Here is a 14,238-nt window from a genome sequence, read left to right as displayed (position 1 = left end):
AAGCTGGGAAAATTGATTTGAAGACCTTTAAATCTCACTGCCCTTTTTGGCCAATTTTAGAGTTAAGTTTCAGAATTCCATAAATTCTCCAACAGGGTAAGAGCAAAACCAAGTTAAAAAATACTTTATGCCAAGTACCTAACACTGCATATTATCAGACTGGTTTTTTGTTTTTTGTTTTTGTATTTTTCTGGTCATGGGGCTTGAACTCTGGGCCTGGGTGCTGTCCCTCAGCTCTTCAGCAGAAGACAAGTGCTCTACCACTTGAGCCACAGTGTCACTTCCAGTTTTCTGAGGGTTTATTGGAGAAAAGAGTCTCATGGACTTCCCTACCTGGGCTGGCTTTAAACCATGATCTTCAGATCTCAGCCTTCTGAGTCACTGGGATACAGGCATGAGCCACAGGTACCCAGCCAGCCTTAGTTTTTATAAATAAATATTATAGAAATATGAGGGAAAGAAGATATATACTATAAGAAAAATTACTAAAAATATAATCCCATAATGTATTGCTTACTTTGAATGTGTATTCTTTAAAGGGATAGAAAATTATCACCCCATAATGAAATACATCTACTAGTAACCTTTCCCTTGTGTGTGCTTTATTTTCCTCAATTTGAATTATCTTTCCTTGTTAGTGCTTTGCAGAGAATGTCAAACTAACTGTTAACTAAATGTTAAACTGTTTAACCTGAAATATTTTTAATTTGTATGTGTGGGGTGTGAGGTGCCAGTACTGAGGCTTGAACTCAGGGCCTGGATGCTGTTCCTTAGCTTTTTCGCTAAAGCCAGGCACTATACCACTTGAGCCATGCCTCTACATTCCATTTTTTGGCAGTTAACTGGAGATAAGGCTGTATGAGACTGTCCTACCTAACATGGCTTTGAATTGTGATCCTCAATTCTCTCCTTAAATCTCAGCCTCCTTAGTAAGTAGGATTATAGCATGAGCTACCAGTGAATATCAGATATATGGTTCTTTCTCCCTACAACAACACTGCTGGGATTACAAAGCAGATGATCCTTTGGTCAGGCATATCGGCTAGTATCTCCATAGTCCCTGTAGTCATCATCTGGCTCAAGTATTATGGTTCTCTCCTTGCCCATTTGGCATTATTAGCCCATTGTTAGTCAAAGTGATTGGCTGGATACTAATGGCTGATAACCTGATTTGTGATCTTGATGAAAATGCCTTTGTGATTGCTTATATCATGATCTTCCTCATATGAACTAACTATCCCAGGGAAGTAGAAAAATAAGATACCAGCTTGGATGGTGAAAACTACAAATGCCAACTGAAAGAGAAGGATGAGGATGAAGAGGAAATCCAGGTTCTAAGGCCAGAGAACTAGGAGGAAGAGGAAGACAAAGAACAAAAAGAAGGGGAAATGCTATTATCCTCTTAGTAGGGAAAATAGCAAGTAAGCTTCATTTGTTTCTGTTGTATCAGTAGCAATATTCATATGCAATAAATCACGACTGATGCTTTTTTCTTTTAAATAGAAACTCCGGGTTGCAGTCAACGAATCATTCTGAATAATTGAGAAGGTGATAAACATTAGATTAGGTGAAAGCAGCTTATTGCAAATGTATTAACCTAGAGTCAATCTAAATGAATTTGGGCAGGCATGGTGATTAAGTTATTTTGCTTGACTGGAGAAGAACATTACTGCAGCATGCCTTACCATGGATATCTGTAAGCCCGAATCCTAGAAGGACGTTTCATGAGCTATCACCAACAATCACCAAGCACTTTATTGAGGATTCTTCCTCACAATGCTGACAACTAACAAATACCTTGGTTAGAAGCTTAATATTCTCAGTGTCATTCTTATATCAGTTACAGGAAGGGTGCAAAAAGGCAGCTCTATATGTATTACAGGTGATGTATAAAACAGCTATGAATAAGTGTATCACTGGTATGAGTTACAAAATTTCTCTCCTTTCCATCATCAATAAAACCTAACAGCCATTGTTGGGCATGGTGACACATGCCAGTAAACTTGTTTGAGGCCATCCTCTGCTACACAGCAAGATCTTGTCTTGATGGAAACTAACAAACAAAAAATAAAACCAAAGAAAAGCACCTAACAGATGTTCAACTGTAAGACTACATCAAGTCCAAATTAAGGCTTACCAATTTTAAACGGTAAAGTGTACCAGTGTGGGTATGTATGTGCTATAGATCACACTAGAACCTTGTGCATGCTGAGCTTATATTCTATCACTGAGTTACAGTCTAGCCCAAAAGTATTTGCCCTGTGAAGCCAGCTGATAAATCCTATCCAACCTCGAAGTTCGTCTGGACATCATGTCCTTTGATAGCTATTCTTAAGAGTCTCTACATTCCAGAGAGCCATGCAATGGTCTGGCTTACATTTGATTTCTGCAGAGCTGGCAGCCGTTTTCTGAAAGTCTTACATTACAGGTAACCTGATGACAGGCAGGGTGGGCCCCAGACGCACATCTCAGCCTGCCTGCCTGTAGAGCCAAGAGGAGCCAGCTTGCCAGATGGAGACCAAGACTGATATGCTGGGATCAATGGAACTCTCCCGGGAACTGGCTGTTCCCATTTCAAAAGACACCTCCCTAATCTCTCCAGGAGCTCAAGTCAAATTCTTCAAGCTCTAAATGTTATAAGAGCCTGGCATGATTAAGCAAAGAGAAGAAAAAATGTTCTCCAAAATTCCTGGGCCACTCTGCCCAAAGGGACCAAACCATAGATACTTAACAATCAGGATCAGCACTGAAGGGTACTGCTTGAAATTAGAATTGTTTCTTTTAACCATGAGTAAGGGGAAAAAAAGCTTCTGAGTAAGTCTTAAAGGCCTTATCCTACATCTGATGTGCTGGATCCGAGTTAAATGTGGCTAACCTTAAGTCGATGTTGGCTCACGCTTGTAATCTTAGCTACTCAGGAGGCTGAGATCTGAGGATCACGGTTCAAAGACAGCCTGGGCAAGAAAGTCGGGCAGGAAAGTCCTAAAGACTCTTATCTCCAATTAACCACCAGAAAACCAGAAGTGGCCCTGTGGCTCAAGTGGTAGAGTGCTTGCCTTGAGCTGAAGAGCTGAAGAACAGTGCCCAGGCCCAAACGTTCAAGCCCCACAACCAAAAACAAACAAACAAACAAACAACAAAAAACAACAAGGTGAGTAATTGCATTTAGTCGACAGGTTGCTCAACTGGAGCTCTGCCACTAGAGTCACACCTCCAGCCCAGGTCAGCATACTTTAAATCCAGAAAGGATCCTTCCTTGTGCTGGGAAGGTGAGCTTGCATCTGCTTGGGAAGGTAGTAAGTAGGGCAGCACTCTCTGGATTGGCATCTAGGAGAGCCTCTTACTGTCTTCTGCCATCTATTCATCTATTTGATAGTGGTTAATATTACATGCAGTCCTTTTAGGCTCTAGGATTCATTTTTTGGTTGCTATTATTTTCTTTTTAGTTTGTATTGGTACTGGGACTTGAACTCAGGGCAGAACACTCTCTCAGCTTTTCTGTTCAAGGCTGGCACTCTACTACTTGAGGCATACTTCATTTCTAGCTTTTTGTTCATTAATTAGAGACAAAAGTCTTATGGACTTGCCTGCTCAGGCTGGTTTTGAACCCTTATCCTCAACCACCTGGGTAATTAGGATTATAAGCATGAGCCACCAGCACCTGGCTTGTAATATGCATTCTAAGAGCCCTAAAACATTAAGGAAAAAACCCGTAATAAACACTTTTTATTCATTCAAATTATTGTCTGCTTTTCAAATTGAACCCTCAAGAAAATTATTTTAAACTCTCCTGACAAAAGGATTCGAATTCAAACTCACCGAGCATTTGTTTGCCTAACACTAACCAGGCACTGAAGTTATATTTACTCTGTTATTATTATGTGACAATGAAGTAATGACAACTCCATTTGTAAGTGAACAGAGTAACTTTGAGAGAGTCTGGACTTGAAGGGTATATGCTGCTAGTAAACTTCAGAACTGAAATCTATGCATGTTTCATGTCATTCACAAACTGCCATTCTTTCAACTATCCTATGACTGATATCCTCAGCTAACATATGAGACCAGTAATGCAACACATTAAATAGCAAGCTTTTATTATTAGTATCAATTAAATTGTGGAAAGAAGAAAATCTGAAACAAAAATCTTGAACATTACCTTGGGCAGTGCTATGTATATAAAATAATGATAGAACACCACTTGCTTTCATTAGAAGAAGTTTAAAATAAATCCTATATTTTAAGACAAGTGGAATCATAATGACATTGATTATTTAGGAAATAGAGAGAGCAAAGAAAAATGTATAGTTACTTTAAATGTTACTTATATTTTGACAGTAATCCTGAAAGGAAAAGCAGAAATACTCTAAGGGAAAATAACACAAAGGATTACAAGTGATAAAAGTAGCTCTAAAAACTTTTTTTTTCAATTAATGATTTACCAGAAAGACTATGCAAGAAGCATTGCATCTCGCTAATGATAGCAACTTCAGCCAGCTACCAGTCTGTGGGCAATTCCAAAGGAAGCATTTTATTTTGAGTGAGTGTTTTTTAAGTGCACATGCCTAAGAAATTGGTACTTTTTAAAATGGCACACAAAATACCCTTAGCCACTAAGATACCAGCTCTATACTATTCAATGCCAACCTGAGAATGTGTAGAGAAGTACTGTACCTCCAACCTTCTTTCTGTCAATCACAAGGAGAGACCGTCTAGATAGGATGGTGGGGAGTTATACCAAGAATATGAGGCCTTGGGCTCCTCTCTCATTTTGGCTTATGATGAACCTTGTGACTACTGCTGGAAGTTTCTTCACAGACTTAGTCATTTGGTTCAACTAAGATAAATATATGATACAATCCTTTTAAGCAGCAACACCTTTGTATAAATGAAAGGATACATAATTTGTCTGAAAGAGTTAGATGCTGCTATATCCAAGGTACAGGTGTCCATGTATACAGTGAGTTTTTAGGTAACCTGAGCAGCTACCAGAGTTTAAGGGAACTAGACTTAGAGAAAATGCAAAATAAATTTGAAACAAGCCTGCTGATAAGTTTGTAAAAATATGTCATATAATAAACTTAGAATATAGTTATTCTGTAAAATGTGTTAAGACAATAGACAACGAAGCAGAAATTCAAGACATGCAAAACCATTGAAGTTCATTCCATATGACCAAATATTCAATAAGAACCTAATTACTTCTAAAACAGATCATTAATGCTATCACTTGGACTTCAGAAAATAAGTAGATTTCATTATCTTAGCCTGAGGCCCCTACTGAATTCCAGAAAGGTGAAGTGATTTGACTAAGGTCACTCAGATGACCACACTAGAATCTAGGTTTTCTGGCTCTCCCTCACTAATCTTTTCTCATCATCTAAAGTGCCTGTACTTTTTTTCCCCAGAATTCTGACAGTCCTGCTGTCATATGTAAAAAGTATTTTACAGTGTATTATACCAACATCATTTCTTTTCTAGATCCTACTTCCCTGAAACAGAGGTTTTGAATGGGAATAGTTTCTCATTGTGCTGAATTTGCAAATAGAGCTTAGGATTTCTGGATGATGAGGTGGTAAAGGAAGAAGAAAGGAGAAAACTGATCATCCTGGTGAATGTATGACAAGCTCTACCCCCTCAATTCTTAAATGATTTTAGAAGGGAAGTGATTTTTTTTTTAATTTAGCTGCCTCCACAAGATAATCATTCCTTCAGACAAGCTCACTCATATTATAATGGGCCTTGAACTCAGAATGACATGTACTATTCACCTTGAAGATTAGTGTTTGTGAATGTGCCCTAGGTGACCACTCTCCCCCCATCCAAAACAATATCACCTGGATCAACCAACCAACTCTACAAGGCCTATAAATTCAAGTTTACTCACCTTCAGGTCCATGTCCAGGATTATAAAGGCAAATGGTAGCAAGGATTATGAGATAATTGATAAAGGGCACCAGGAAGAAAAAGTTAAGCTAATGTTTACACTTTATGTATAAATATGAATCATAACATGACCTCTTTTCAAATAACAAAACAAAGTCCAATGACAAAACAGGTTCTGAGACAATTTGGGGACATTCTGACAGGAAATGATATAAAAAATAAAAAAGAACATAGTTCATTGAGGAAAGGTAGAAACCAGAAATACATCTAGCTCTTATAGAGCCTCTGCAACTTTCACATGTCACTTAGTCTCCAGTTTTCCAGCTTTCCTCACTGGCATATTAGGAGTTAACAAAACAAAACAAAATGTATGTGCCTATTTGATAAAGATATGAAGTCAAAATAAGTGGGCAGATGTGAAATTATGTCAAGTGTAGAGTTACCAAATCAGATACCTAATAACTTCTTCAGATGCACAAAAGACAATGTTGCACTAGATATTATAGGTAAAGTAAAGAATGGAAATGCTTATCAGAGAATTGTATCTGCCAAAGCGGGAGAGAAAAGAACTTCAGAAAATACTGAAGCTACTTTTTTTTTAACGTGGTGATGATTATTTAGATGACCTTCTGTGATCCATGCAAACGTTAAATTAATTAATAAATGGTACTTGGGCCATGAGCATACTTTGACCAATTAGTAAACAACATGTCTGTAGGTGTCGCCTACATATCTGAGCTTTATTCATATTATTATATATTCTAAAATAAACTATGAAGTAGAATAAACATAGTTTTGAAAAATCAATTCCTATAATATTTACATCTTTACCATAAACAGATATAAAGTTCTTGAAATTTTGTAGATGGTAAACATATATTCTATCTTTAGGCTATGATTATGATACTTCTTACTGGCATAATGTTTCATTGTTTTTCTGGAAATCCTCAAAAATAAAAACACATCACAAAGCAAGAATGTCACAAAGATTGCAGTGAATAGGACCTGTATGGAATGGAGAGGGGCATTTGGGTCCAAATGTGACTTTCCTTGTTAAATGGCACCTGGTCTTTCTTTTTTCTCCGTTTTAAGCATTAAATATCCAAAACAACAAAAGTTTCCAATCAGGAAACAAAGACGATCTAACTTTGGCAGAGGAATCACCCTGCCAGGTGATGAACACCTCCCTTGTGGTTGGAAGTGAAGCTTGATGGCATGGGGATCCTGTGCTCTTACCGTCCAGGTGGCCGACTTGGCGGTACTCGACTGCTGGAAAGACACATCGAAGCTGTGCGGGCCTGGGTAGTCTGTGTTGGAGGGAATGGCAGGTGATGGAGAGAGGGCGTCAAAGGTGGAACTGGGCTGCGCATATGGCGAGGGCGCCGTGACGCTGTTCTGTGCATGGTCTGTGTTGTAGGGGCTGGTGGACGAGGAGCCATTCTGGATCTGCTGGTCCATGCTGTTCAGGAGCCCCAGGTTCGTGTACTGTGGCTGCGTGAACACCCAGAACCCCAACGTTAGTCATGGAAGCTCCAGAAAAAAAAAGACGTTATTTGTTGCCTGCACATGCCCCAAACCCACTCCAAGTCTAAAACTTCATATACAAAGTAAAAAATCAACCATTTGTGACTCACTGGAAAACATCAAGTCTGAGCCCTAATGACCTTGAATGACCTTCACAGATTACATCACCTTGGTGACTGGTATCCTGAAGAATGTGTGAAATAATATATAGTACTCTAGCTAGGCAGAATGTGTCCAGTGCTCAAGAGCTGCATAGAATTATTGTTTGTGTATGTGCCAATGCTGGGGCTTGAACTCAGGGCCTTCTATGCTGGTTTAGCTTTTTCACTCAAGGCTGGCATCCACACATTTATTTCCAACATTTTAACCAATTATTTAGAGGTAAGAATCTCTCAGATTTGTCTGCCTGAGCCGATTTTGAACTATGACCCTCAAACTGCAGCCTCCTGAATAACAGAGTTTAACAGACCAGAGCCATTTAGCCTCATCTAGAAGTATTTTATAATGAAGACATACTTTGCTTTATTCCTTTGTGAGAGGAAGAGTATTCATAGTATTCACACTGAAAAGAACCAAGTTGATCAACTGAAAGGAGTTTACACATCAAAATTTTTGCATATGTGGGACAAAAATCAGATGATTTTCAAATTTCCTTTGTTTTAATTCTAAATTCTGTTGTCCTACATTATGCATTGTACTCACCCCCATCCCATCCCATCCAATCCAATCCTAGGAACGAATTTCACAAAGATTCACGTAAATGGGCAACAGGGTTAGGGAAGCCAAAAAATACAATTTTATTTTGTGTATTGATTTATTTTCTCTTGTTGATCTAGTCATATTCTGAGATGCAGGTCTTCCTATATCGCCCAAGCTATTCTTTAACTACTGGAATAAATGCTTCCTTGACTGGGACTCTCCAGTTAGTATCTCCATCACTCTGTCTGATTTCAACTATATATTTTAATAGATAACTTACTAATTTATCTTTTAAATATGTTTTTGTTTCATTTTCAGTGGCAACATTCACTTCAGAGTAGAGAATGTGAAAGTCAACAAAATATCAAGTAGCTACAGATAAAATTCTGCTCTTGATAGAATTCAGAAAAGTATTAGCTCATGTAGCTAGTCTGGCAGATGCTTTTATCTCTTCAATGTGTGTGAACGTGAGCATAAATACATACTCAGGAAGGTGTTGATGGAAGGAATGGATTAAATTCTTCACATTTTACCTGCAAACCAACATTATCACATTAATATCAGAGAGGGAAAATAATTTGTCCAAGCATTGGCTAATAAACAGAGAAGAAAATATAAAACTGCTTCATGTGTATGTGTGTGTGTGTGTGTTTACATGTACATATGCTCAGAACTCTGTTCAGAACCTCATAACTGTCAAACAGCCTGCAGTCCATCCTGAAATCTGAGTCAAAATGAACACGTTTCCAAAAGAGAAAAGCAGCCTGTGGTAGTTTCCTTTTGTGAACTGTTCTGAGACAGGGAAATCTCATTTTCTCCTTAAGCTAATCAAGAGCAAGAGGAAGGTACATATGTTGGTACGTATCTTATAAAGGAAACAAGGCTTTTCAATTGTCAAAGACCCAAGCTAAAGAACATGAGGGGGGGAAAGAAAAGAAATAATTTCACAAAGAAATTAGGGCTTGTGCCTTTTAAATATTTAAACTTTTTTTTTATTGTGAAAATACCATACAGAGGGGTTACAATTACATGAGCAAGATAAAGAGTACATTTCTTATCAAGCATTGTTGCCTCCTCCTTTGTTTTATATTTAAACTTTAATAAAGTTACCCAGCATTCATTCTGCCCCATGGGGAGAAGAAACTGACTCGACCATTCCATTCAGTCCAGAGAGAGCATCTGTCTAAACCTTAACAGTCGCATGCCCATTCCATTACATTCATGCGTTCACATTCCCCGCGAATGCCACCTCCCCATTTGCTCTGCAGATTGCTATTAATCTATCCACACTTATCCCCATGCTGACAAGAGCAGCTGTTAGTCTGGTCTCTTCTCCCCTCTGACTTCTATAGCTCTTGCTCCTTTCCTATCCTCCATCTTCAACTTCTGAAGGACTGGGCAAAAGAAATGAATAAATAACACTGTAGGTCTAGAAAAGGAAGAAAGAAAAATCAGAGGCTGAGGCTAACACACAAGTATTCAGGGTCGCCTGGCTGAACTGAAGCCTGAGGCTGATATCAGCCTGCAAAAGGAATTGAGAAGATCTTATTTGTGTTTGTTAGGGGTCAGTATACAAAGCACTCCTGAAAGTCCTGTAGAAATCAGATAATGTTCACAAAGGCACGTGTTTCCCTACAGCACTACAATTAGGGAGGCAGCCATGCCTGACAGAAAGGACAAAGAAACTGGCTGAGCACTTTCTGCAGGCAGTAAAAGGGCCATTGGGCCACCTCTACCTCCTCCTCCCCTCCCAGAGGCGCAGCAGCTAATTGTGGGCTTGGATGGGAACAAAGAAACACCCACTGACCCTTTGAATTTCCCGCCACAATATGTACATAAAAAGAGAAAGGTTTAGGTGGGAGGCCCAGCTTTATCAGGCAGTGAGGGAAACATTCATGGTTTCTCCAAGGATTTAAGAGAAATGGAAATACCATTTATTGAGGGGTCACAAAAGGACTTCTCAACCTTTGCAATAAGATTAACCATGCTGTTTGGAACCAATGAAGCTCAAGCTGTATTCCAAAACTCATTAATAAGCATGGTGGGAGCTGATGGATCTTTTTTGTAAATGACATATTTTTAAGTTGCATACGTTCCAGATAAAATATCATACTGAGAGACAAAAGAATTTGTTTCTAAGGTTAATGGCTCAGTTCATACAGCATCAAGCTAGATTTCTCAGTCCTGGGCATAATTATTAGCATAATAATTCAAAATAAAATTCAATCTAAAATTCGGGAACATATTTTAATTTAAATTATTCCCCAATTTAATTTCAAATAATCAGAATTCAAATAGCATGCTTATTTTTTTTTAGTAATAGTAATGCCAGCACTAATAACTTTTTTTTTTGGGTCCAGTTGTGGGGCCTGAACTCTGGGCCTAGGTGCTATCCCTCAGCTCTTCAGCTCAAGGCTAGTGCTCTACCACTTGAGCCACAGTGCCACATCTGGCTTTTTTCTTTTTGCTTATGTGCTCAGGAATCGAACCCAGGGCCTCATGCATGCAAGGCAAGCGCCTACCACTGAGCCAACTTCCCAGCCCTATTAACTTATTTTTTAAAAAACACAATCAATGAGACCACTCAAGTAAGAGTTGCATTATTGGAAATCTATTTGAATACTTATCTTAGTTTATTTTTTTAAAAAAATAAATAAACAGCCTGTTACAGGCTCACCTATAACCCTAGTTACTGAGGAGGCTGAGATCTAAGGATCACCATTCAAAGCCAGCTGGGACAAGAAAGTCCATGAGAAACATCTTCAATTAATCGCTGGAAAACTGCAAGTGGAATTGTGGTTCAAAGTGATGGAACACTAGCCTTGGGCAAATGAGCTCAGGGACAATGTCCAGGCCCTGAGTTCAAGCCCCACACCCAAGCCCCATCACTAACTGAAAACAAACAAAAACTAAAAAAGAAAAAAATAACAGTAAGTCACCAGTGCTGGTGGCTCATGTCTGTAATCAGACTAAGGAAGTTGATATCAGAGAATCAGCATCCAAAACCAGCCCAGACAGGAAAGTCTCCAATTAATCACCAAAAGCTGGAAGTAGAGCTGTGGTTCAAGTAATATGTTGTTAGCATTGAGTTCAAGTCTCAGGACCATCTCTCCTCTCTCTCTCTCTCTTTCTCTCTGTCTCTCTCTCTCTCTCTCTCTTGCACACACATATACACACCCATACCCACCCACCCACACCCACACATACACACACACACACCACACTCACATCCCAACACTACCACCACACAAATCAGTAAGTCAAAAAATTACCATGGATATATAGCTCATTAGAAATGGAGTTTTAAAATATTTAGTTTTTTTTAAAGGTTCTTATTTGTTTATTTTTTGATTTGAAGAGAGATTACATATGTTGACAGAGTATGATTTGGAGGCCAAGGGCAAAGCAACAGAGCCAAGAAGAACAAGTGTTACTGAGATAGGACAGGGAAATCATTTGTAGCTCTGTGCAAAACAAAAATTCAGGGCCTTCTGTTCATAAATTACTAAGCATTTGTAAATGGTGATAGTAGAGCATGAAGCAAAGCACAGCGCTCTTCTAAGGAGGTTAACACACAGTTTTCTTGCCCAGGAAGTAGCTCTCTCTCCAGGACAACGTGAAGAATATTTATCCCCTCATTTCCCATCATAGTGAAGCTGCTGGAAGGAAAGGAACAGTTCCCTTCTTCACTCTCAGACAGAAGGAAGAAACAGGTTATGCCAGAATGCTAATGCAATGCTTATTGACAATGCCTTTAAAAGAGTTCCAGAGATTAGAACATGACATGTGCATATATGGCATAAACACTACCCTTGGAAGAACTTACTGGTCTTTATATGTCTCATGTAACAAAGATTATTAGTGTCTGAAATGAAATAATGTATATATTCTCCCTTTCTAAACATAAAGTTCATTGGTTTCAGAATAAACTTCATATACTCTGCATATATATGGATAATGAATGCATATTATGTGTCCATCCAATCACATGTGAAAGATGAGGTAGTCTTCCTTCTACAAAACATAAAAGACAAAACTGAGCTGTGTTTTTGAACTGCTGTAATCCTAATTGAATAAACCAGTAGACTCCCTGTGAGTTTCAATAGACATTTTATTCCTTATGAACTTGGAGAGAGCAGACTCTCTGAGTGGACCCTGGACTGTTATCAATGTTCATAACATATTCAAGTTTGAACCAGGTGAGCCAACAGTTCCATAAGAAGGATGATGCAGACTTGGGACAAAAACACTCAACATTATGGCCATTTCTAGCCTCTGCTCCACTTCCCCACTAAATTGTAGAAGGTGCTACAATAAAGATAGGTAAGAAATAAATTATATATGACCAGATTTTCTCTTTATAAAATGCTCTCTGAATATAGTCTCTCTAGTGATGTTTTATTTTGCTTTCCTGAATTAAACCCTTCTGATGATCATGAATTCTGAATATATCATGGATTTTCCCAGACAGGCTCCATAATAAATGTATTGGTGGATTGCTCTAAACAAAGCTGAATATTAAATATCTGGATTTCTCTGTAATTAAAATTGATGCTTTAATTATTTTCATATGAAACATTACTTAATTAACTCATTTATTTCCATACTAGGGATTGAACCTAGGGCCACCAGAAAGCCAGGTCAAGAATGAGCCAAGCCCCTAGTTCTGAAACAAGTTAATATCAAAAACAGATTACCATCAAGTCATTTGATAAATGCAGTGCAAACAGAACCTTAAGTGCAATTTGTGTTTCCAAAACTCTCTTTCTACCACGTCTGCAAAAGACAAAGGTCCTCTTTCCCAGATATTACTCTCTATACTAGTTATGTGATATTTATATAGCAACAATAGCCAATAGCATATGCCAAGAGAGTCATGAAAATGGGGAATAGAATTAAGTCAGAGACAAGATAGATTACTATTGGAATATATAATCATGATTTATCCACATGTAGTACAATCCTGTAATCCCAGCACTTGTGAGGCTGAAATAGTAGAACTGAATTTGAGGCCAGCCTTAGCCACTAATATGTTATGTACCTCCAGGTAATCTAGTTGAACAGCTTGACACTGAGCTTCCTATAAGGTAAAAATCCATGTAAAGTTGAGGAAACTGGATCTGAAGATGGAATACAATGTTTGCCCCAGCTCTTAACATTCTTCTAGCTCCATGCTGAAGCTATTTATCAATATTTTTTATACTCATGGATAAGAAGTAGTTTCAATTCTTGTCAGTTTATAAACACAATGCACTGGATCAGTGTCACCCTTTCCATTCTTCTTCCTCATCTCTCCCAGTTCCGCCCATAAATTCAAGTGATGGTTCCATTTTTATATATGAATATTGAATATAATGACTGTATTCACCTACCCTTCTACTCTCCATTCATCTAAAGTCCCTTAATCACCCTCCATGGGAAGCTATTTTATAGTAATGCTATCAGACCATTTTCAAAACAGGTGCATAAAATAACTGCTTTTTCTTTGCACATATTTCTCTGGCCAAATCTGAAAATCAGAAACATCTCAGACAGTATCTATAGTTTCTTCAGTTAAGTAAGACCTTTCACTTCCTGAAGAAGATTTTGTGAACATTCTATAGACGCTCCTGAGAATAAGAAAACAGTTTTTTCATGACCCTGAATTTACAAAGCCTATATTATATTTTTGCACACAGTACTGAATTTCCATCTTCTAATATTAGCAGGATACAAATTTTCAACAAACCCTGCCCAACGGGAAATACTTATCATTTTTAAGTATTTTACTACCTGTCTCACTTCAGAGAATGGTTTGTTTTATACTAGAATTAAATACAATTCACTACATTTGAGGTCAAGAAGATAAGTACCATGGTTCAACCTTAAAAATTGACTGACTAGCTCCGCACCGGTGGCTCACGTCTGTAATCCTAGCTACTCAGGAGGCTGAGATCTGAGGATCATGGTTCAAAGCCAGCCCAGCAGAAAAGTCTGTGAGACTCTGATCTCCAATAAACCTCTAGAAAACCGGAAGTGGCGCTGTGGCTCAAGAGGTAGAGTGCTTGCCTTGAGCTGAAGAGCACAGGGACAGCGCCCAGGCCTAGAGTTCAAGCCCCATGACCAACAAAAGAAAAAAAAAATAATAAT

At 38.4% G+C, this 14,238-nt stretch overlaps 1 protein-coding gene across 8 annotated transcripts in view; it reads right to left on the bottom strand.

Moving 5' to 3' along the window:
* The window catches only part of Tp63 (tumor protein p63), a 211,289-nt gene that overhangs the window by 70,846 nt on the left and 126,205 nt on the right, over window positions 1-14,238 (bottom strand). For all 8 annotated transcript variants that reach the window (XM_070029816.1, XM_070029817.1, XM_070029821.1 and 5 more), the window contains one exon: window positions 7,123-7,377. In XM_070029816.1, coding sequence (XP_069885917.1) covers window positions 7,123-7,377 — 255 coding nt within the window. The remainder of the gene's footprint in view (window positions 1-7,122; window positions 7,378-14,238) is intronic.

The sequence above is a fragment of the Dipodomys merriami genome, unplaced genomic scaffold (assembly GCF_024711535.1).
Source record: "Dipodomys merriami isolate MVZ:Mamm:240054 unplaced genomic scaffold, mDipMer1.0.p SCAF_2, whole genome shotgun sequence".
Classification (NCBI taxonomy): domain Eukaryota; kingdom Metazoa; phylum Chordata; class Mammalia; order Rodentia; family Heteromyidae; genus Dipodomys; species Dipodomys merriami.
The sequence above is the reverse complement of the archived record's forward strand: the minus strand, read 5'-3'. Positions and strand labels throughout refer to the sequence as shown.